Source organism: Crinia signifera, chromosome 4, assembly GCF_055691185.1.
Source record: "Crinia signifera chromosome 4, ASM5569118v1, whole genome shotgun sequence".
Classification (NCBI taxonomy): domain Eukaryota; kingdom Metazoa; phylum Chordata; class Amphibia; order Anura; family Myobatrachidae; genus Crinia; species Crinia signifera.
In genome coordinates this window covers 233,589,646-233,614,935 of record NC_139220.1, presented here as the reverse complement: position 1 = coordinate 233,614,935, position 25,290 = coordinate 233,589,646, and the positions used below count along the sequence as shown (strand labels likewise).

The following is a 25,290-nucleotide window of genomic DNA, read 5'->3' as shown; positions in this document are numbered from 1 at the left end:
GGGCTCAGTCTTAACACCCAATAAAAATAAAATAAAACAAGGACAAGTTAAGAGGGGAAAAAAGCCAAAAGTGTACATGAAAATCTGGGGAATTTGGCATCTAACCTTCTTCTTGTCCAAATCTTTTCCCAAATTATTATATTTAGATGTAAACTCCAATGTACAGTGATATCCTAATGCACTTATGATACATCTCTTTCATTCACTTAATATCATTTTCTGTTATCTCTCAAGGGGTGGGATGTATTTAAATACATTGACGCCCTTCGCCGCCCGCCAGCCACGATGCTAGCGCATATGTACTAACATATGCGGCTGGCATCGCGTTGCGGTGCGGGAGACCCCCCCGCGATACCTGTACTGTGGTGTGCGGGGGGGTCTCAGTCATCTCCCTGCCGCCTGCTTCTCCCCTCACACCGGGGACAGCTAAGCAGTCTGTCCCCGGAGGGGCTTACCTTCCGGGTCCAGGAGGACCTGGACTAAGGTAAGCCAGAGGTTTGCGGTGGAGGAGTTGGGTGGGAAAAAGAAGCCCATAGGCTTCTATAGGGTATCGCCACCCAAAGGTGGCGATACCCTACTATGCGGTATCGTGGTGGTGGGGTGTTAATACATAGGAAAATGCGGTAAAATGGGGGTTTTACTGCATTTTCCCCTTAGTACATCCCGCCCAAGATCTGAGCTGGGTGATCTAGACAGGTATGGGTCATTGGGTCGACCCAACAAAGGTCGACATACATTGGGTCGACTACTGAAGGTTGACTGGCCTTAGAACTACTCCTTCACTTGTATTAGGTCGGCAATGGGAAAGTCGACATCGGTTTGTCACGTTTTTTCCCTGAAGGTCAACCCAGTTGACATGGACAACAAAAAGTGCACCGCACCCCCTTGCATGTCATGCTGCGCTTGCCATGCTTCCGGCACGGTGCCTCGCTTCGCTCAGCACACTATTTTATTTTATTCTCCCACCATGCCCTAGTGGATGGTAGGATATGAAACACCGCCTGTCGGCACGTTAGCTAAAAAAGAAACCTGTGAAAACCCTGTCTACGTTTTGACTGTCAACCTTACGATTGTTGACATAATTTATGTGTCTACCTTATGATTCTGTCAACCTAAAGCCATGGTGACCTTTTGAAGTGGTCAACCTGAGGCCTGTCGACCTTCAGTAGTCGACCCAATGTATGTTGACCTTTTTCATGTCAACCTAGTGACCATATATCAATTTATACACTGGGAAATCGCCTACCCTAAATAGCTTAGCAAAAATGCTTAGCACACATATCAACACTTGCTGCTGTGAGATTTGTCCCCTTCAGACAACTACTTGCTGTAAGTAAATTGTGGGGGGAAAAACCTCCCAAAAAAATCAAGTTAAGCCAGGGACACGCAGGCGGATCCAGCTTCCTACACAGAACTAAGCAATAGGATCAATGCCTAATTTGGCCAATAACATAGGTGTGGAAAACAGTAGGTGTTAGCATGTAATCTACAGTCATCTTCTAATTGGATTTACCAACATGCTCATAATAATACAATCTATTCAATCGGATTATTACAGAGCGTGACAGTCATGTGGGGGCCACACACACACTGTAATAACAGGCTAATTGCCTGACATCATCTGCAATATTGAAACATGTGTATCATCAAATGTTTTTATTTGGTCATATGGTGAAAAATATGGGACAGAAATACGGAGCAGGAAGAGGACAAAACAATCCTTCCACATTGAATGTAATGGTGTGCTTGGGAATAAAAACCTGCGGTGCATAAAACTTATATTTTTATTTCTATTACTTTTCCTAACACATACTATAATGCTGAGGACATTTTATTTATGTAATAGTCATATGGCCAGCACGGACAGTGTAATGGTTAGCCTAAGTGCCTGATAGTAATGAGCTCATGAGCCTAAACGGCCCTAACTGTGCGGCGTTTGTATATTCTCCCTGTGCTTGAGTGGGTTTACTCCAGGTATTTCAGTTTTTTCCCCACACTCCGAAAATATACTGGTAGGTTTACTGGCTCCCAACAAATTAACCCTAAAATGTATGTGTGTGCGTGTACATGTGGTAGGGAACATAGATTGTAAGCTCCACTGGGGCAGGGACTGATGCGGCTGTTCAAATAATCTCTGTAAAGCTCTGCAGAATATGTGTGCGCTAAAGTAGAAACTGTTAATAAATAAATACGCAATGTGTAAATTGTGTCGAAGATTAAACAGCTATAAGAAACAACAAACAAAAGTCCATTTGGTGCAACACATATACACTTCCTTTTTTAACAAAATAAACTAAATATCAAATAAAGTGAAGCTTATATTGCTTTAATGCTAAATCTGTGTTTTTTATTACAATTACAGCATTTACTCTATAATGTATTTGAATACTTGTCACTGATCATTCACTTTAAATGCAAATGAATATGTTGGCCCTATCTATATAAGTAAAAAAAAAATACATTTATTTCTATGTTTTTCCGTAAGACATAATGTTGTGTATATCCGAACTCACTATGTATTGCGGGATTTGTGAATATTTCACATACCTAGCACTGGGAAGACATTTTGTTGTGGAACAAGTGAAGGCCAAGAAGACATAACAATTGATAACATAATTTGGAAAATGGTGCTGAGTTTCTACATATGTTCAATGAAGGTCTCACCATGTTAATTTGGCAATATTGTTAGAACATTCCCTAAGATTAAAATAATGACCCATTATAATTGTACTAGTTACCAGCCCGTCAAAATGACGGAACAGTGACGGTGGCTGTACTCGCCCAAATGGAGCAAGACTCGAATTGCTCCATCAGATGTCATCTAGCTGCTGCCATGGTGTGAACAAAACCTGCCCCTGCCCCGTAGAGGTGAGGAGCAGCATTGGCTTTTTATTGTACAGGATAAGGCAATAGAAGAAAATCAACATGTTTAGCTTTGACTATAAATCGTGCGCACATGAAATGAGTGTGCTAGCAATTTAGCAACACCGTAGCATATAACATAAAAAGACTTGAAGACTTCACACTACGGGGGTATTAAATCCCAGATTCCAACTGTTGGGATGTCCCGACAGTCGGAATCCCAGACATTTTATGTTCCTTCTGACAAGAATTCGAGTTGTCAGCAGGAGCTTGACAGTCAGTTGGTCGAGTGTTGGAAAGTCCACAAATGGGGGGAAAGTGGACGCGTATATGTCGAAAAATGGCCGTGAATTGGACAGTCCGTGCCCGAATCAGACAAAACAGATCCAACTTGTTTTAAAGTTGGATCTGTTTTGTCTGAAACTGCATTCAGCAGCATTAAATAGGCGTCTGATTGTATTTCCGACTGCGGAAATAGCGGCCAGGTAAATTTACCAAAGCTTTTAAAAATGAAAAGTGGTTATGTTGCCCATAGCAACCAATCAGATCAGCCTATCACTTTCTTGCATGCAATAGAGAAATGATAGCCAGAATCTTATTGGTTGCTAAGGGCAACATCACCACTTTTCATTTTTAGAAGCTTTAGTAAATTTACCTCATAGTGTGAAGGTAACACATGAGCCTGTTACACCATAACATAAAATCCTTCCAAACTTTGCAATATGCCAATGAAATGATTAAGCCTCACTGTACCCTGGTATTCAAACTACATAACACCCAAACTTTCTTGCTACTATTAACATAATGAATTCATTTATAAATAGACACTCTGTATGCTTCATAAAGAGCACAGAGGGCCTCATTTTTACAAGCAGAGGTCAGGGACTTTGGAAGTTTATAAATTATATTGCACAGCAAATGCAATTCCTAGCTTAGCAAAGAAAACAACTCAAAATAAGATTTTTCTTGGTGATTGTACTTTAAATGTAGGTGGTCTATTCAAAAGGCTTGAATAAAAAACATGTTTTAAAACTTCAGGATCGCATATACAGATATAAAAGGCACTGCCAACTTTCTTCCCAGGTAAACAGTCATTTCAACTAAGCAGGGTTTTATGTTTTGAAGGGGAAAAAAGTTACAATTGCAGAGTGTAAGAAAAGTAGCTAAATGTTTATGATGTGAAATGGACTAATCTGTGTATGCAAGGTAGGTCAAAAAAATAAACAGCATTATATTTGTGCGATGTCACCCTTTTCTAAAATACAAGCAATATCTTATGTACATTTCAGTTATTTGATAATAAAATTTGACTGAAAACTACTCTAGGTTTGTCTGGAATTTAAAAGAAGGGTTAAAAATACAAATGATAGATGAATCGGCATTCCAGGTTTTCCAGATGGGAGGGAAGTGGGCACAAATCGCTTAGGACAGGCCAATTTCAATTTCCTTCCAATGTGCCCAGAGTATCTGCAGCTTGTACCCAGGAAATTTCCCAGCATCCATTCTAATTCCCATAAGAGATAAGCTATATGGGTCTGCACAGAAGTTTTTGACATTTTTTTATGCTTACCCAACTAGCCAACAACTGTAACTAAGATATATTACTAGAATATAAGACTGGTCACATGGCTTCAATCATACAAGACAACAAAACGTGCTCGTTAGCAATGATAAGGTCTATTTTAACAAAATAGTGGCTTCTGGTTCCACCTTGTAAAGCCCAGCCTCACTTCCCTCTAGTACATTCCCCCCAACTGGAAGTACTGTATTCAGCACGCAACGAGCAGTATTAACAACAACAGTCTTAATAGTCAACATTGAGAACAAGCACTGATGGTTGGGAAGTGCACTGATTTTGACCCCAAAAATTTGGGTATGGGGTTAATAAAGTAATTAACCGGTATACTAACACTCAATATATAATCTTTTATATTTGTATATAATAGTTTCATAGCAATAATCACAGAAACAATACAAAGCACCGGGGCTGCTCCTGATTGCCTGAAAACACAATGGATAACTTTAAAAAAAAAACTAATAATAAAGTACCATTATAACAAAAAGTATTATACAAACTACTATAAATGACATTAACTTTAGACCTCACTAGCTGTCATAAATCATCTCATTTTGCTAAAACAAATAACACCGCAGTATGCAAAATTAGACAGATTATGGAGTGTAAATTGCATTTTTTTTTACTGGTTACTAAAATGGATTTAAATGAATTTAAGACATAAGAAAATGATACAAAGACAACATTACTGCTGAGTAAAAAAGTTCAGTATGACTAGTAACTAGAAGAGTATGGTACATTTACTCCAGCAGAACAAGAACAGGATCCATAAGTAGATGATCTGGGCCTATACATGACTCCATCTAGGTACATAGGAGCATATGCACAGTGTGTGATTTAATATTACACGTAATAAACACTTGCCCAAGGCTTTCCACATTAGGTATCACTAATCACTAATGACAATGATATGCTTCTGCAAGTACTATTTTATTTTTATTTTATTTTAAGGGAACATTTAGCTTTTTGTATAGTACTCGGGGCTAGGTGGAAGGTTTCACCAGCTTTGGAGGTAACACATTTTTTACCAACTAAGGAGTTGGGCTATCTGTGCACTGATTCTCACTACTAGTTTATGCTGTGGGATGTCATTCTGAGAGTGGACACAGACACCCTGCTTCAGTGGAACCCAGTATGAAAGAGACAGTCTGCATGAAGTATATTTTGCAAATTCCCTGGCTCCCTATCCATCTAACAGGTTGACAGCTTCCAACAAGCAGCTTTTCTTTCCAATGTTAAATATTTCATTCAGCAATTAGTAACCAGTGCCAGAAAATACCTATACAAATATCAATATTTGCCTGCTGATGTTTAACACTGGCACAAATGTAAGCTGTATAAAATAAGCCGCCATGTATTACAGTCAAGGACAGAAAGAGGTAGGCCCTGTACTCATTGCAAAACCCACAGAACTACAGGCTATTTTTTTTTTTTGACAGGTTTCGGAGTAGCCCTGTTCTTTCTTGATGAAAACACCCCATGGGTAAACAATGGCCATGAATGTGACTCTCATTAGCAGGAACAAGTGAGATGAATGGCCTGAGTGACACATAAGACAGCACAGAGTGTGTCAGACCTGGCCTAAAAGGGACATAATAGGAGGCAGGATGGAAATGGGCCCCTTGGGAAGGACCCTGATCAAGGGTAAATGGCGAGGAGAGGGTTTGGATGATGAATGATTTACTCTGTCACACCAAGGTGACCAGTGACGTAACACAAAAAGTCACTGGTCGGAATATTAACCCTCATTTCCCTGGATCGGCCTGCACTGCATAGGATGTAATAAGGAGTAGAGGGTGGGGGTGGGGGGGTGTAGATGTTGATGTCCCCGCATCCTGCTGTTACCTTCACACTGGATCTGCTGCTGCTGTGTACCTCCATGCTCTGGCTGTTCTCCCTCCTGCCTCGCTTAGAGGAATTAGCCCTCACCTTATAAGTGGACGTGTGAGAGGATTTAATGAATAATCCCGGGACGGAGTTGCCCTGCTGCTGCTGCTGCTGGGACAGCGCGCCGGGCTGCTGCTGGGGGGAGTTGGAGTCGTCAGAGTCTTTGCCGCTGTGATACACCACCCTGCTGTCAGAGATGTGGATGCTTGGAGCGCAGCCCATGCTGTGATGCCTCCCGAGCCGAGTCCCCGCTGCTGCTGCTGCTGCCGCCGCCGCCGGGCGCCCTCCTCAGTCCTCGCTGCCAGCGGTCAGTGCCAGCGGCGACGCTTCGTGTCCTGCAGCCGGCGATGCGCTGCGGCCGCCCTCCCGCATGTCCCTGTGCACAGCCCGCAGGGAGCGGTGATAGGAAGCGAGGCTCCTGCTCCTCCCGCACTACTAACCCCCGAATGATGGGGACATCGGGATCCCTGATTGGACGCCTCCTGCAGCTACACCCGGCCGGACGTCTTGTATCAGCAGCATGGCAGCATGGTACCGGCGGCGGCCGCGGCTCCGGGCATGTGTGCGGCGGGGATGCTGCTGCCTTATCCGTCCCCGGCTACTACAGCAGGCAGCGCACCAGGGCTGCTCCCGGGGCTCATGGGTGACTGGCTGCTGCTGGGATGATGATGATGATAATGGGGGTGCACAGGGCGGCACAGGTCTGCCCCCTCCGCGGCTACAAAGTCTTGGTGGGGACCCTGGGGCTCCTCCTCATCACCCAGCAGCAGCAGCGGAGGAGGAGGAGGAAGAGTCTTATTTACATCTGCACACTCCGCTCTTCTTGGCAGCTGGAAGATTCCCCCTCTCCGCCCCCCGAATACCGCTGGGAAAGACCCGCAGTCGGACACACATCCCCCGGCGCCGCACCGCTAGCCCCTCTGGACCACCATGGCAGCGCAGAGAGCCGCACTCCCAGCAGCAGCAGGTGTTGGGGTGTCACAGGGGGGCGCACACCTGCGAGCTTGGGGCACTTCCCAATTGGTGCAAAGGGTGATTTTATAACTGTGACCCCCGGGCTCCGTGCTGGTCACTGCCAGTGCACTGCTGCATTGATGATTACCTCCCTGCCCGCTGCTGCTGCTACTACTATATATGTATGAGTGCTGCAGCAGCGCTCTCCCCTCTGCCTCCTGCGCTGCCCTCCTCCTCCTCCTGCCTGTACCCAGCGCTGCTCTCCCCGTGCACCTCCTCGCCGCCGCCGTGACAGCACAACAGCCAATAAGCTCCTGACCTACAGCCTTTATTGACGTCAATGGAAATGAGCTAGATAGGAACCAATTAGCAGTGCCGAGTGTCGGGGGTGGGCGCGGCCCGGACACGGAGGGGAGTTTGAATGGTTCCTGGCGGCCCCGTGTCTCTGTATCAGCAGCAGCACTGCAGCAGCAGGTGCTCGGAGAGACTCGCCAGAGTCCGCTGCTCCCTCAGCCCGTTATAGAGCCCCGCAGCTCTGCTGTTCCCTGGGGTCTCCACGGGCGGAAATGCACACAGCGAATACAAATCATAATCTTCTGAGATAATTGTACCGAAAGCCACGGAAATGGTGCTGCCATACACAGACGTTCTATCTATTATCTGACATCCAGACATTCATTATGTTTATGAACTCGGTATCAGTAAGTAGTATGATTACTGTGTGTGAGATAGATTGGTATGGGTCATTGGGTTGACCCATATTAGGTCGACATGGCTTAGGTTGACAGCGTTGGAAGGTGGACACAAGCGTTAGATTGACAGACAAAATGTCACCATAGGTTTCACGTTGTTGTTTTTTTTGTCCAGAATGTCGATGTGTGAGAGGCACAGAGTGTGTGTCTGTGTTAGAGAGGCACACAGTGTGTGTCTGTGTTAGAGAGGCACACAGTGTGTGTCAATGACTGAGTGGCACAGATGTATATATTAATTTTAAACTATAGTGAATACAGGTTATTAGGCTAAAGGGGGCACAATTACATTTATTAAAGATAGCACAGGTTGTTATTATTATTCTACAAATGCTGCCTCTGATTATTATTAAATTAAAGGGCACAGAGATAACATTTATTAGACTAGATTGTTCACAGAGCTATGTTTGGTAGTGTGAAATTCCATAATAAGCTGTATACTTTTATTAGTGGTTGGTCACAACCCTCCAAGGGTGTGGAATATAGGGGTCCGACAGTCGGGATCCTGACAGTCATTATCCCGACTTGCCGGACTCAGACAGCATGACGAGCGCAACAAAGCCCCTTGCGGGCTCGCTGCACTCGCCACGCTGCGGGTATTCTCCCTCTATGGGGGTCGTGGACCCCCACGAGGGAAAATAGCAGGTGGCCGTCGGGAACCCGGCTGTCAGTGTTTTGACAGTTGGGATCCCGACGTCGGGTGAATGCCTGTCGGGACCCCGACCGGCGCCCCCCTCCAGCAGGCTCCTGAAGCTACTGTACATTCCTCTGGTGGTCCCTTAATAATGCCCTAGGGCCTAGGCCGACACTGAATACATCTAAACATTACTACCCTTAAAAATATATATAAATATCTACTGAAGCTGCTCAATACTCCAACCAGCATTTGCTCAGGTGATGATCCCATACTTTCTATAAAGAAAGTAATCATTTTAACTAGTTTTATACACAATAACATCAATACTGTTGTGATGTAACATCTGGTACAGTGTTGCATGGTTAGACTGACAAAATCATACCGGATGTCATGTACAAGAAGCTCTGGAAACATAATGAAAAACCCAATGGCATCAAGGTGCAGACCTATGTTCTACAGGGCTGTCTTAAAAGCATTGTAGGCTCCATGCAAAGTAATGTATTCATCACCCATCCTTACCCATTCAAGGTAGGGATGGCCATCATTGACTTTGCCATTGATGGTTGCCATCAATGGCAAAAGTGCAACTGGCCATTGATAGTGTATAACTGCAGAGGACCATCAGTTTTTACATATCTATAATATGGGTGTGGGGCTCCCTGGGGGGAAAGCAAAACAAAACTATTCATTGAAGCTAGATATCGATGGTGGGAAACCATCTGGTTCTCCCCATTGATGTCAAAACTATTCGTCATCGACCTTCGATGGCCATCCCTAATTCAGGGGAAAAATGTAAACAAATCATAACACACACCCCCCTGTGGCCCAGTGCCATCTCTTCATGCAGGGGATGGCTATCAGCATTCTGATTGGTGGATAGCTCCAGCCATCCACCAATCAGCATGTGGACAGTCAGTCACTGTTTGGCTGCAGTTGGGAGGCAGCCCATACCTTAAGATGACCCTGCTCTCTGATGTCTCTGCAAAGTGGACATGTGCAGAGAGGAGGGAAAAACCTGAAGAGCATAGTGTGCAAAGTGTTAGTATTTATTTTATTTATTTATTAACAGTTTCTTATATAGCACAGCATATTCTGTTGCTCTTTACAAAGCAGACAGTGATACAAAAAACAGGGTATTTACAGATGGTCAAAATGTAGGAGGGCCCTGCTCGCAAGCTTACAATCTATAGGGAAATAGGCACTGATACATAAGGATAGATACTGTTGTGGGGCAGATTTATTAAGCTTGGAGAAGAGATAAAGTGGAGATAAAGCAGAGAAAAGGTAAAAGGAGATAAAGCACATCCAATCAGCTGTGTTTAAAAAAGACAGTTGGGAGCTGATTGGCTGGTGCTTTATCTCCTTTTACCTTTTCTCCACTTTATCTCCAGTTTATCTCTTCTCCAAGCTTAATAAATCTGCCCCATATATGTTCTTTATTGCATCATATCACAGGTCCAGGCTCCTGTTACCACTTTAGAAAGCGAAATCTGGTGCTAAGGGGGATATAAACTCAAAAAACGTCCATTTAGAAGATGTGAGTTTGCCGCCTGAGGTGTGAGGCACTGAAAAACCTCAGGTTATAAAGAGGAGATTCATCTAGCACAAACCAAGCACTGAAATTGAAAGAATGATAAGCAGCCCATACACGTCCCGATGCGGGCATGCGTTGTGGGCTGCAATAGCAGGGATCGCATTGCATGTGCATGCGTTGTGCATACAATGCGATGCAATTTGATGAAACCTAAGTACAAAAAGTGCGATGAGGTGCCGCGGGAGCGCGCACCTCAAAGCACAGAAAGGACAGAACGGCATTGCAGCGTGTATGGGCTGCTTAAGAACCATTTTACATAGAAATATAGATTTTGAAGGTAGATAAGAACCACTTTAAAATGAAGTGCAACTGCATCATCAAAACATGATTAAAACAGGCTGAAAACGGCAGCAATTGAATAGTAAAGCTTGCTAAAAAAAAACTGACTTATTTGAATTCCATTCTAAATGGAGACTGTCAGCGCTCCTCAGCCACACATTGCGTTACCTGCAGTGCTCTGCGAAATGCTGGCCGTCATCGACTGTCCCTGCGCTGTAGCCTCTGCAGCATTGCCCCAGAGGCCCGGCGTTCTGCTGTGCATGCCCACAGGTCCACCACACCGGCCTTGGCGCCATTCTCCTCCACAGGCAGTGCCACGACACTCCCTGGTCATCTAACCCTGCAAGATCCAGTCAGGACTGATTCCTCTGCAGGGAAATGTCTTAGCCAATCAGCTCACAGCAAGAGGTATAAAGCCCAGCTCAGGGAACAGAACCCTGTCAGTGCACTGTGCGCTGCTGCATTACCTCCCTGCCCGCTGCAGTTGTCTATCAGACTGTAGTGAGCTCCTGCTTAAGGGCTATTTCACACGCTCCGACTCCTGCCAGGCGGCAAAACCCCACATGGCAAAAAGCCGTGCCACACACCGTAGTTAATAATGGACACAATTGTGTCCATTCACACAGGACGGCCACGGCCATTCTAAACTCCTGAGTGCGGCACGGCTTCTTGGCCGTGCAGAGTTTTGCCTCCCGGCAGCAGCCGAAGCGTGTGAAATGGCCCTATCTCTGCTTCCAAGACACAGTGCAATTGCCAGCCTCAGCACTCCCTGACCCCAGGTGTTCATTAAGGACAGCTTCTACCATTCTCAAGCTCCTTAAAGAGACAGTCCAGTTCCATCTGCAGTTTCCCCTGGCTTTAGGCAATCCAGCTGCCCTGACCTGCAGGCACTTGTAGCTTCAAGCAACCCTGCTTTCTGCATGGCTGCTGTCCCCAGCTTCAAGTAAACCTGCCTTCCTGTATTGCTGGTATCTCTAGCTTCAAGCAAGCCTGTGCTCCTGTACTGCTGGTGTCCTCAGCTTCAAGCAAAGCTTCAAGCAACACTGCTACCTGTACTGCTGGTGTCCCCAGCTTCAAGCAAGCCTGCATTGCTGGTATCCCCAGGTTCAAGCAACTCTCTTTCTTCATTGCTGGTATCCCCAAATTCAAGCAAGCCCGTACCCCTGTACCTCTGGTGTTCCCAGCTTCAAGCAACACTGCTACCGTACTGCTGGTGTCCCCAGCTTCTAGCAAACCTGCACTCCTGCATCGCTGGTATCCCCAGCTCCACGCAAGTCTTCACTCCTGCATTCCAGCATCGCTGGTATCCCCAGCTCCACGCAAGTCTTCACTCCTGCATCACTCAGTAGCGCACGCAGGGGGGTTTCTGAGTACTCAGAAACCACTAACACCCCCCCCCCCCCCCAGGGTCCTATTATGAAAGCTGAGGGTCCCCTCTTTCCATGGGTACAAGAATTTTAAAAATCGGCCCAGGGGAACCGGAGATATCTGACTTCAAAGCAGTGGTCCCCATCCAAGCCTGTTAATTGCTCTCCCCAGTCAAATGTTTCAGTTTCTGTCTGACTTAGAGTTTTTCTGATGGTATATTCCAAAAGCTTGGACTCTACCCCTTTGGTGGACACTAGAAGCTTGTCTCTACTGTTCCCAGAACCAGAGATATCAGCCTTCAAGCAGCTGGTTACTGCTCCAGCTCCACACACCTGGTATGTAGTTTTATATTCTCGTTGGCGGATTGATCGGCCTCCTGAACTCTGATCCCCTAGTACCATTTGGTAGGTGGGATTCTCTAGTTTTTTATTCCATTAAAAGCTAAGAAATCTAGTTCCGGGAATTGGAGATATCTGCAGTCAAGCAAGCTGTCCTCCCACCAGAAAATTATGAATAATAAGCCCACTCCACTATACTCCCCTCATCTGTGTATTAAACATCCTCTACCACCCCGGAAGTTATGTATTGGGACTCCTTCATTCAGCCCAATGCCCCCTTCTCCCACCATCTGTGCAGTAAAGGGGTAATTAGTGGAAATGACTGAGCCCTACGTGCTGAGCGGTTAATAATACCCCCTACCACCCACGGGACATCAAAGCTTCCGCTCATAGCACCCCCCACCTCTACCGCTGGAGGATAGGCAGTGGCCCCAATACATTGCTATGCCCAGGGGTTTACACTGCTGTTATGTGTAATATATACCGTATTTGCCGGCGTATAAGACGACTGGGCGTATAAGACGACCCCCCAACATTTCCACTCAAAATGTAGAGTTTGTTATATACACGCCATATAAGACTACCCCCTCTTCCGCGCACCTCCCTGTCACTAGCAGCTGTCTGGTCCCTTGAGTGGTGGGTTTTGCTGGGGCAGGACAAACCTATCAGGGCAGGTTTGTCCTGCCCCAGCATAACCCACCACATAAAGTTTTAATACCCCCTAATCTGCAGCTTCCCTGCAGTGATGCCGCTGTCCTCATTAAAGGGTACCTCGGTATTCACTAAAGGGTACCTCTTCTCGCCCCCCCCCTTCTTATGCATAGGTACCGTACCTTATTAATAAAAGATAGAAGTACGGTATTTGTCTGCAGCGGTGTTTTCTTCAGCCTAACGGCCTGTCAGATTGCGCATTTGATGTCGGCGGCAGGCTCGGGTGTTTTTGGCGGGGCTCGGGGGGGACTCGTGTCCTGAGCGCTCCCGAGTCCCCCCGAGCCCCGCCGAAAATAGCCGAAAATACCCAAGCCCCGCCGACGTCACTGCATTGACGTCGGCGGCAGGCTCGGGTATTTTCGGCGGGGCTCGGGGGGATTCGGGAGCGCTCAGGCACACGAGTCCCCCCGAGCCCCGCCGAAAACTCCCGAGCCTGCCGCCGACATCAAATGCGCAATCTGACAGGCCGTTAGGCTGAAGAAAACACCGCTGCAGACAAATACCGTACTTCTATCTTTTATTATTAAGGTACGGTACCTATGCATAAGAAGGGGGGGGGCGAGGAGAGGTACCCTTTAGTGAATATATGCCGTACCCGGCGTATAAGACGACCCCCCACTAGAGGGAAAATTTTTATGGGCTAAAAAGTCATCTTATACGCCGGAATATACGGTATATACATATACATAATTATTATTATTTATATACATTTGGTCTATCTATAATACTTTAACTGACCCGGCATATACTGGGTCACCTCAGTGTCCATCTCCGTGCTTTTCTCCGCCCCTCTGGAAACCCCCTTCTGAAAATCCTGCGTTTGCCCCTGTCACTGGTGTCCCCAGCTCCATGCAAGTCTGCATTCCTGCATCGCTCGTGTCCCCAGCTCCATGTAATTCTTCATTCCTGCTTTGCTGGTGTCCCCAGCACCACGCAAGCCTGCATCTCTTCATTGCTGGTGTTCCCAGTTCTGTGCAAGCCTGCCTTCCTGTATTACTGGTGACCCCAGTTCTGTGCAAGCCTGCTCCCCAGTATTGCTTTAAAACTTACAACTTTTAACTTCATGTTATTCAGTCATTTACTTTATTCCCATTCAGCCACTGACTTTACTCCCATTCAGCCAGTGACTTCATCTCATTCAGTTATTGACTTTGTCCATTCAGTCAGTTATTCCTTCATTCAACCGTAGATACTTACCTGTAACCATATGCATGAATAAATCTTACAATAAACATGCCAGCCTTTGTCCACATGCATCCAGCCAACTGGTCCCCTGCTTTCGTATGGGTTTACAAACAAACACAGCCCTGACAGGGTGTACACACTCTTCAATTTTGACAGGTTATCGATTTGATTTTGCTTATCAAAGCAAAATCGAAATCAAACGATTTTAAATACGCTTTCGATCTGCATTTGCTTCGATGTGCGCACCCGTTTTCACTATATCTAAAAGAAAAATAGACTGTGCAGGCAGGGAAATATCAAATTCAATCCAGTAAATTGAATGTGTACACTGTGCCTTAAATGCACATTGATATCGAATGCAATAGTGAAATCAAGATCAAATGGAAAGCAAAGGCCAAATCGAAAGGGGGTGGAATTGGGGAAATTTAAATTGAAAGTAAATCTATTCCATTAAGCTACTACTACTCTTTCTGTGTACACACCTTTAGCCTCAACCACCTCGGCAGGAGGCTATTCCATTAAGCCACTACTACTCTTTCTGTGAAGAAATGTTTTGTAAAAATTTCCTGCGAACCTACAGTACCTCCCTCCAGTTTCAGTGCATGTCCTCATTTTATTTCAAACTATGGGGCTTATTCTGATTCACCCGGAAAGGTGCAATCACTGTCTAATGGACAAAACCATATGCACTGCAGGTGGGGCTGATTTAACATGTGCAGAGAGAATTAGGTTTGGGTGGGGGTGTACTTCAAACTGATATCTATATTGCAGCGTAAAAATAAAGCAACCAGTATAACCCTGCACAGAAACAGTAAAACACCCAAATGTGGAAAGGGACGAAACGCGTTGACCATTCCCCCTTTAAGCACTTTACACGGCAACCCCTGATAGTACTCACCAGCAGCGATACCGGGCGCACAAGAGATCCCAGAAAGCTGCCCATTCAGAGGAACATCATCTACACCGGTGCCGACTACCTACTAGCTTGAATTCCTACCACTTACCTATGACTACCTACCACTTGAATTCCATTTCACCACCCACAGGTATCCGGCGCACTAAGGATCCCAGCAGAGCCGGCTACTCACGGCATGCACCAGCCGCCCACCTTCACCGCCGGTGACTATCCCGTGCTACCTACATTAACTGCACAGGCACACCAGCCCAGACCTTCACAGTGGCATAGTCCTGGCACGGGGACACAGGCATCCATCTCGGCCTGCAATAGCTTCCGTTGCGCGATAGAGCATCGGGTCTCCCTCTCTAAGGAAGTTACGAACACTGGGACCCTGAGGGTACTGTGAGTACTACCACCTGATAATTCCAACATTTGTTTTTTTCACCTCCCCCAAAGGGTTACTAACCTCACCAACGTGGACTCTTTTCTCCCTGAGTAGCCGGGACGCCGACATATACAACTACCATTCATTTAATCCATTTTACCCAGAGTGGAGAACATAGTCCACTTAAAACATATTATTTGGATGGACAGAATATAGAGATTTAAAACAAACCCATTGTTGGACTTGCCTATTAATTCAATCTAATTTATCAATTTATTATTTAATTTACCATGTATGTCTCAATTGTGCTCTATGCACATTTTTAATGTTTTATATTTTGTTATATTAAATGCTTTATGAGGATCACGCCTAGTTTCACATTTGTTTAAAGCAAGCATTATCCCACCCAATTAACACCATCTAATACCCCTTTTAGACATACTACCCGGGATTTTAGCCAGGTTTACCCGGGATTTTCAACCCAGGTCACTCCCAGGATTTTAGTAACAGACCCCCTTTCACACTACACCTCAAATCCAGGAAATACCCGGGTATACCCCTTTCACACATAAACCAGGCTTTTCAAGCATTTCAGTGTGTCAGCATTAAAATGGGACACGCCCCAGCTGCAAAAAAAAGCAACATCACATGTTTAAAACTGAAAAACCCGGGTAAACCCATTCAGACATAAGCCGGGTATTATACCCGGGAGTTAAATACCGGGAAAAACCCTGGTCAATTGCAGGTGCTCAGTATCCGGGAGTGAAATCCCGGGTATACCCTTTCAGACATACACTAGTCCCGGGTTTGGGCGCGTTCATGTGAAAAAACCCGGGATTTTCACGTATGTCTGAAAGGGGTATAAATCACACCACTCAATTATCAGAACATTTACATTTTTTCTTATATTATCCCAAGTCGCAGTGTTTTTTTTTTGCTTACTCAAATCTAACTCTCTCTGCACATGTTACATCAGCCCACCTGCAGTGCATATGGTTTTATCCATTAGAGAGTGATTGTGTCTTTCCGAGTGAACCAGAATAACCCCCTATATTATAAAATACAGCCATTGAATAAAATATAGCATAATTAATTGTTATAAATTGGATGTAATATGATTTATTCATCTATAAACAACATGTAATATAGAGTACAGTCTGTAGGATGAACATTTCAAAAAGACAACCAACCAACCCAATTACTATAAAATAAAACATATTTGAGTATTTTTCCCAACCAAACAATACACAGACAGATAGAACCGGGGCTTGATTCAGACCTGTGAGCAAGGCTGCAATGTTTGCAGATGGACAAACCCATGGGTAGGTAGGGCTGTATTATTGGACAACACTAAAACAAGTCATCAACAAATAAAACCGAAAGAATAGCATTAAAAATGTATTGTTCAATAACATTAATCTCAAATAAAGTAAACCCAAATAGCTTGCATATTTTCAAAACATTTTTCAAAGCCGTTGCACCATATATATATATATATATATATATATATATATATATATATACCTGGTCCTTGTTTTTTTCACCTGATCAAGTCTCCGAGTGCATCTGCTCTCTCTCTCTCTCTCTCTCTCTCTCTCTCTCTCTCTCTCTCTCTCTCTCTCTCTCTCTCTCTCTCTCTCTCTCTCTCACATATATATAACATATATATATATATTAGTGCAATTGTGAGTTGGCACCCCTATTTTTGATCACCACAATTAGATCAATCAAGGTAATTTCACTCTAGCATACAGTAAAAAGTCCATATAATTTCAAATGTTTATTAAAAAGTATTTTTCCACACAGTGGTAGCAGTTATTCCAGATCTTTATAAATTTAATTGAGACATCTCAGACACTTGGAAACAGCAGAAGATATTCAACGCATTTCGCCCCTTAACGGGACTTCATCAGGGGTTAACGGATTACAAGAATAGGTTAAAGGTACTCTTCACAAGGAGAAACAATTCATAACAGGATGGTTAATGGGTCCTTGCATACATGAAGTACCTATTCTTTTATTATCTATGTTAGTAGATCGGCTGAACGGAGAATGATCTTCCTCCTGATGGATCCAGCTTAATTGAATTATTCTCACCTTCAGTAGGTGTGCTCTGGTCACTGGTTCTGTCTGATTGAGCTGCAACATCAAATCCAGGGTGCAGGCCTTCCACATAAGATTGTTATAAATAATGGTGGGGTTTTTTTTGTAAATCTGGAGGTGCCTCTCACAAAACTTGATGCTTGTTAGCTCCTCCTCCTCCAAGAAAAGATAAACTGTAGAAGCGTCATAAACGTAAGGTGACATCCTTGAAACCATTGAGCGGCCCAGAGACTATCTTTCTTGCCGCCGCTTCTAATGTGGCAGCGCCACGTCCCCTCCTTATATTAAGCCTCAGAGGATGCCTGTTCACATATGTCTGTGTCTCCAGAAGCAAGTGGTGACGTTGTAAAAAGTGCACCGACTCCTCCGTCTGCATCAGGTTAAATATGGTTAATGCTGCGGCAGCCATAATTGACACAATGTAATTAGTGATGAGAGAATGCTAACTGCGTAACGCTGACTGATTACGCTGGCCACGGGAACACTACGCTGCTTCTGACAGGGACGCTACCACGCTGACTGACTACGCTGGCCGCGGGAACACTACGCTGATTCTGACCTGGCCGCGGGAACAGTACTGACTACGCTAACTACTTAAGCGGCTGCGGGAACACTATGCTGCTTCTGACAGGGACGCTGACTACGCTGGCCATGGGAACACTACGCTGATTCTGACAGGGACGCTGACTACGCTGGCCATGGGAACACTACGCTGATTCTGACAGGGACGCTGACTATGCTGGCCATGGGAACACTACGCTGATTCTGACAGGGACGCTGCACTGACTACATAACTGCCACCGTGAAACTACACAAGTACCGAGGTTTTTATGCATTGCTGTGCACTATGACTTACAGGTATGGTATCTCAGGTTCACAGTTCTCATGTTGGCAGGTCAACATAAGAATGTTTACATGGTCAGTATGACGACACGCTTAACTGACTGATGGTCATTTAAGCTGTTATATTTCCTCTAACATTAATCTCTACCTCTGCATCTCCCCCTTGTGCCTAATCCTACTTTCCCACTTCCTTCCCATAGGCCAACTCTAACTTTCCTTCTGCAGAGTAACCCTCTTAGTGGTGCCTGACTGTTGGCATTTAGAATATGTCAATATTTCAACAACCATTTCCGTTAAATTCGGCCACTTGCCGCCACAATACAATTCGCATGTACTGTGAAAAGGATCACATATACTGGATTCAAATGAAGTCTTTGGTCTTTATTTTGGTTAGCAGGTCAAAGCATACCAGATCAATTCCACAGGCAAGTGTAGTTACAGCAAGCAACATACAGGTAATCACAGCATAATACAGACTCTTCCAAAATGCTCCGATTGTCCCCATACCCCGGCCACCATCAAGAGCATTCACCCTCTGCCTTGGAAACACTTGTATCATGAGATCACAGGTGCTGCTGATTACACAACCTTGCTTCTGCTCCTGCTCCAAAACCAGGTCTGGATCCTGCACATTACTCTTGTGTGGATATGTTCTGTCTCTGCCACAGTACTTACATATGCGATTGGTCACACAAAAGGCAGCTCTACATACAGTGCTGCCTTTTTTCAATGTCTGCTGATCCCTGGACTTCCGGGTTTCAGTCGAGTAACGTGGTGGCTGCGGGGATGCTTGGAGGGTTTCCATGAAATCCTTCTGACAGCACCGACGCGGATAGAAGCCCACAGGCTTCTATATGGTAAAGCCAGCTTTTGCTAGTGTTACCCTCTGTACCGGAAACCTGGCAGCCAGGTGATAATACTGTACATATAGAAAATACAGTATAACCCTTAAAACTGTGTTTTTACCGCATTTTCCATATAGTATATCCCACCCAGTGACATTTCATTCTTGGGATCTCTACATGTTAACATTGTGGTACGTACTGACATATATGTACGTATATCGACATTGTCATTGACAGCCATATGGCCTGATTCTATTATTTATCCTTTATTATGGGATTATTATTGATTCTATGTACCCAAAAAGTGGCAGGGTGTATCGCATCCAAAATGCAATGCATAGCAAAGTCAATTTCCTTAGTATACTTAGAGCACAACAAGAAGATACAAGTTTTGTTAGTGTTGTAGCTGTGTTCTGTACAATATACTGGCATACTGTACCTCTCAACTTTTTCACCTGTAAAATCAGGACTTGCAGCGCCGAAAGTACAGTCGCCTGAGAAGGGGACGGAGCTTCAAGACAAGTGGGTGTGGTCTCAGATGAAGGGGCATGGCCTAATGCCTTTTCCATCACGAGCAGCTGATCAGCAGCCCCCCCCCCCCCCCCCCCCCCGGCTCCCTCCCAGCACTGAAGAGATGCACACCATATCTCTTCACCAATCACCTGCTGCTCTGCTCTGTGATTTCCGTCTTACTCCTACTATGGGTAGGACAGCGGGACATTCTCCAATTAGTGGGACTGTCTTGCTGTGATCGGGACAGTTGGAAGGTATGTACTGGAGTTGCACTAGCATATAAATGTACAATAACTGCACAAATGCTTAGCAGCTGTACATATGACATAACTTTCATAGCCCAACAAGACTCAACTTTTTAGAAATATTACCCAGAATTGTCACTTCCTTATATAACATTGAACTGTAACAGAGTTTAATAATGATGCAGTTACTGGCACATATAAATCTAAGCCAAAGGGGAAAAATACTTCAATGGACAAAGTATGACTACAGGATATCTGGACATAGCTGTCATCACGTGCTGAACAAGCGGAAGAAATATAGGAGCAGCCTAATGGGTGTAACACATATCACACCGGCTATTTTTAGTGACATAAACTAGATGAAATATCCTTTGCAGAGTACGTGTCACACAAAGTCACCTGTCCTCTAATTTGTAGCATTGAACTTGCACACTGTCTGCATTCTGTGGTATTTTACAGCAAAAATATGTGTTTATTTAATTTGGAATGTGAGTTATTTTTAATATGCATAAAGAAACTGATTTGTTGCATTGTGTAATGTAGTGTTTCTTGTTGCTATGCTTGATATAGGCATATTTGGGCGTCACGGATGTGTAATGGTTAGCATTACTGCCTCACAGCACTAAGGTCATGGGTTCAATTCCCACCATGGCTCTAACTGTGAGCACTATATTCTCCCCGTGTTTGCATGGGTTTACTCCGGGTACTCTGGTTTCCTCCCACAATCCAAAAATATACTGGTAGGCTAATTGGCTTCCAACAAAATTAACCCTAGAATGTCTATGTGTGCGTGTACATGTGGTAGGGAATATAGATTGTAAGCTCCACTGGGGCAGGGACTGATGTGAATGTTCAACTATACTCTGTAAACCGCTGCGGAATATGTGTGCACTATATAAGGAACTGTTAACAAATAAAATATAGGACTAGGCAACATGAATTACAGTAAAATCCAAAAATCTAGGCAATATGAACAGAGACAAAGAAATTACAAATGTTACTTTGGAAGTCCAATAAATCAGATCAAAGATTGGTACAGCTTTCCTAGCACGGCGCCCGTCTCATTGATTGTATGCCTTAAGTTTAAGGTACTTAAGGCATACAATCAACGCGATGGACCCGATTTTTTAATCTCATGGATCTTATGCATCCATAAAATGCATGAGATCCATGAGATTAAAAATCGTGAGCCCCCAATAACCATTGTTAACGCCACCAGCACTATCAACGCCAACCCGAAGCGTGGCGAGCGCAGCGAGCCTGCGAGGGGCGGCGGTACGCGTCCCCCGACCTTTTCATACCCCCACTATCCACGTCGGCGTGGAGTTGATATTATATAGTGTGGCGAGCGCAGCGAGCCACTGATCCCGAAGCGCGGCGAGCCCTGCGAGGGGACGCGGACTACTTTACATGTATTCCGCATCCCCTCGCGGGGCTCGCAAACACATAAGATGCTTGCAATGTAAAAATCTCGTCGATCGCATCGATTGCATCATCTCATGCATCTTATGCCGCACAAACACATAAGATGCATGAGATGCTTGAGATATCAGCCCCACACATACAATCTAGATCGTGGGCGCCGTGCTAGGAAAGCAGTACCCAAAGATTTTTTGACCAACACAACGACACTGTTGGCTGTTTTATTGGTATATTGGGCCTTATTCAAGATTAACTGCAGCCAGACTGTGAAGACAGATGCATCACTGCCATTTGTCCCATTGTAACAGTGAATGTGCCATGAGCACGCCTGCTTTGTGCAGACCTCATTAAAGCTGTATTGCCACCGAATCCTGATATCACTCAAATTGCCATCACAGCATTCCGGAATGCGATTGCATTTTAAGGTTTTGCGCATGCAGGCTTCCTGCACGCAGAAGTGCGAAATCACCTGATAGCACTTCTGCAGGGCATATTAAATTATCCCCATTGTGCGTTAGACCATGTATTGTAGATCATAAGAGTCTGTATCATGGGAGTATCGATAATAGGCAGAGGGTGTGTGATGTACACTGGCCCCTGGGTCCACGCAGCCCACACCGCACACCTTAGCCTTTACTTACCTCATCACTGACACCCATGTACTCACTGAGAATATGACATGAAGATCTATGATTTTGCAGTAGATAGTGTTATTTTCTTTGAGTCTACTTGGAGCATGTACCAGTGAGAGAGTAGGGCTCACACAGAGGGCGGTATTCAATGAGGCTGATTCGCCAGGTTTTTATGGCGATTTTGTGCTGTAAGGCGAATTTCTGACTAAAACGGTGAATCACCCTATTCAATGACCAGATGGCGAATACATTTCAAGGTTTTTTCGCCATGATTCACCGAGTAGCAATCGCTATCTTTTTATGGTGAAGTGGAAGGTGAACTTTTAAAATAAAGTGTTTTGTTTTTTACATTTGTTGTCAAAAAATCTGGAATTTTATTCTGAGGAGGGGCATGCTATTTTTATTCATGTGCTGTAAGCACATGAATATATATTTAATAAAAAAAAAAATATATATATATATATATATATATATATATATATATATATATATATATATATATGTAGAAAAGTGGATTAAGGTGGATCCAATCAGCGCTAATTTGTGGTTAGCTAGCACCAGTCAGAAACAAAGGATATGAGCACCCTTTAAAATAGACACTAAAAGTTCCAAGTTTGAACTGCAGCTTCCTCCAAAGTAATTCCTGGGACTCACAGGAACAAGCGACAATCTGTACAAAAAGAAACACAGGAGGAGCGCTCCATAGTGTAAAACCAGATATGATTTAATAGATATAAAATATCCACGGTACAGTCAATCAGTACTCGTACCGTTTTAAAAACAGCAGTGGGCTGGTTACCACATGATGTATATATAACAAGCCAGGCAAGCCTCCTACCACCATCCGGGGCAACTGCACCACGACACGGAACCTCACCGAACACTCTGTGAGGGAAGCGGTGTACCGACAGGCTGGAGAGGATCAGATGCGGCAGGGGATTCCCGACAGACACAGAGCTCGCCGTCACCAAGGCCCGCCCTAACGCGTTTCGTAATCCACTTCGTCAGAGGGCGTGCCTGGTGGCCGGCAGCTCCAGACTAAAAAGGACACAGTGACCAATGAGAACAGAGTATGCACGTATCTGCACCAGCACATACGATACTGGTCTTACAAAGAAATGACCGCACATGATATACATAATAAACGTACAGGTGTAAAAGAGAACTATCGTATCTAGTTTTCAACCAGATTATAGCTTAAAAGCACATTTCTTTAGAAGCAGGTAATATGCGCAATCCAGTGTTGTCCAACTTAAAACAAAGAAAGGCTTTTTTTTTTTTTTTTGGATATGGGCAATTTGTTTCCGACAGCCTCTAGGTCGGCAGTTAATAGAAAAATTATATATATGTGAAATTAGATCAGTCGACACAGCAGGTAGATCTCCACTGTCATCACATAGTGTCCAGAGAGACAAAAATATAAAAATATAGGGCTCATTTGCGATTTTTTTTGCACCAATAGTCGACTATGTCGACTTTATTTTTTTTTTTTTTACTTTTTTTGAAAAAAGGGGGCATTATTTAATTCTATGGGACACACTTATGATTGTGCACATTTCACAATATATTTATGTACAGACACGTGCATAACATATAATAAAACATTTATACACTTAAAAACAAATACACTTAAAAACTGATCATTTGACCGAAATAAATGGACATAGCAGTACACTAAAGAGCGAGCAAACATGAAAAAACAGGAGAGCACAAGGCATAATGAATTGAAGGTGATTTTTTTTTTTTTTTTTTTTTTTTAGCCCATTCACAATTTGACTGATCTAATTTCACATATATATAATTTTTCTATTAACTGCCGACCTAGAGGCTGTCGGAAACAAATTGCCCATGTCCAAAAAAAAAAAAAAAAAAGCCTTTCTTTGTTTTAAGTTGGACAACACTGGATTGCGCATATTACCTGCTTCTAAAGAAATGTGCTTTTAAGCTATAATCTGGTTGAAAACTAGATACGATAGCTCTCTTTTACACCTGTACGTTTATTATGTATATCATGTGCTGTCATTTCTTTGTAAGACCAGTATCGTATGTGCTGGTGCAGATACGTGCATACTCTGTTCTCATTGGTCACTGTGTCCTTTTTAGTCTGGAGCTGCCGGCCACCAGGCACGCCCTCTGACGAAGTGGATTACGAAACGCGTTAGTGTGGGCCTTGGTGACGGCGAGCTCTGTGTCTGTCGGGAATCCCCTGCCGCATCTGATCCTCTCCAGCCTGTCGGTACACCGCTTCCCTCACAGAGTGTTCGGTGAGGTTCCGTGTCGTGCTGCAGTTGCCCCGGATGGTGGTAGGAGGCTTGCCTGGCTTGTTATATATACATCATGTGGTAACCAGCCCACTGCTGTTTTTAAAACGGTACGAGTACTGATTGACTGTACCGTGGATATTTTATATCTATTAAATCATATCTGGTTTTACACTATGGAGCGCTCCTCCTGTGTTTCTTTTTGTACATATATATATATATATATATATATATATATATATATATTTTTTTTTTTACACAGACCAGCCAGCAGGGGGCCGGAGCCGAGCCACTCATTAGATATTCATATATTCACTTCACCCGATCATTACATATGCATGATCGGGTGTAGTGAATATACCCGGTCCCCTGCTGGCACCCCCGGGGGGCAGCCTGTGCTGCCTGGCACCCGGGGATCCCACCTCCCCCCCACAAACGTTCTGGGGCAGGCAGGGAGACTTCCATCTCCCTGCCTGCCACCGTCCTCAGGCTCCCTGCGGCGTCCGCCGCAGGAGCTCAAATTCGCCGGTCAGGGGCAGCGAGCCCCTGACTCGTTGAATACCGGAGCCGGCGAGGCTCCGGAACGCAGTGAGCAGTGGCGAATGTGCAGCGAATCCTAAACAGGATTCGCTGCACGTCGCCGGTATTCACATTGAATACTGCCCAGAGACTGCACTTTAGCTCTCACCTCTTTTAAACTGCCCCATCCATAACTTTTATTTATAATCATATTTGAAGTCATCCATTACAGCTTGCAGTAAGAAAAGCTCCGTACCTTAGGGGGTCATTCTGGTTATTTTTGCTCCCCCACACGTTTGCATGGGGGAGCGATGTTTTGTTTCTGCACATGTGCATAATGATTTATGCGCATGTGCAAGCTCTCTTGGCAAATAGACTTGGCGACGTTCGCACGGAGCAGTTCAGGCAGGAGGCTAGGGGCAGAGGGCCCAGGTTGCGCCCATGGGAACACCCAGTGCTTCATAGGCATCCACATGAAAACACT

The 25,290-nt window shown here is 44.6% G+C and overlaps 1 protein-coding gene across 3 annotated transcripts in view; it reads right to left on the bottom strand.

The window, feature by feature from the left end:
* The window catches only part of PDE8A (phosphodiesterase 8A), a 271,484-nt gene that overhangs the window by 183,172 nt on the left and 63,022 nt on the right, over positions 1-25,290 (bottom strand). Inside the window, exon 1 of one of the 3 annotated variants that reach the window (XM_083183991.1) lies at positions 6,284-7,526. The exons of 1 other annotated variant lie outside the window; for it this stretch is intronic. In XM_083183991.1, the coding sequence (XP_083040117.1) occupies positions 6,284-6,547 (264 nt within the window). In that variant the 5' untranslated portion in view covers positions 6,548-7,526. Of the gene's footprint in view, positions 1-6,283; positions 7,527-25,290 lie in introns of those variants that run through there. One more of the 3 variants, XM_083183992.1, reaches the window with a different exon arrangement.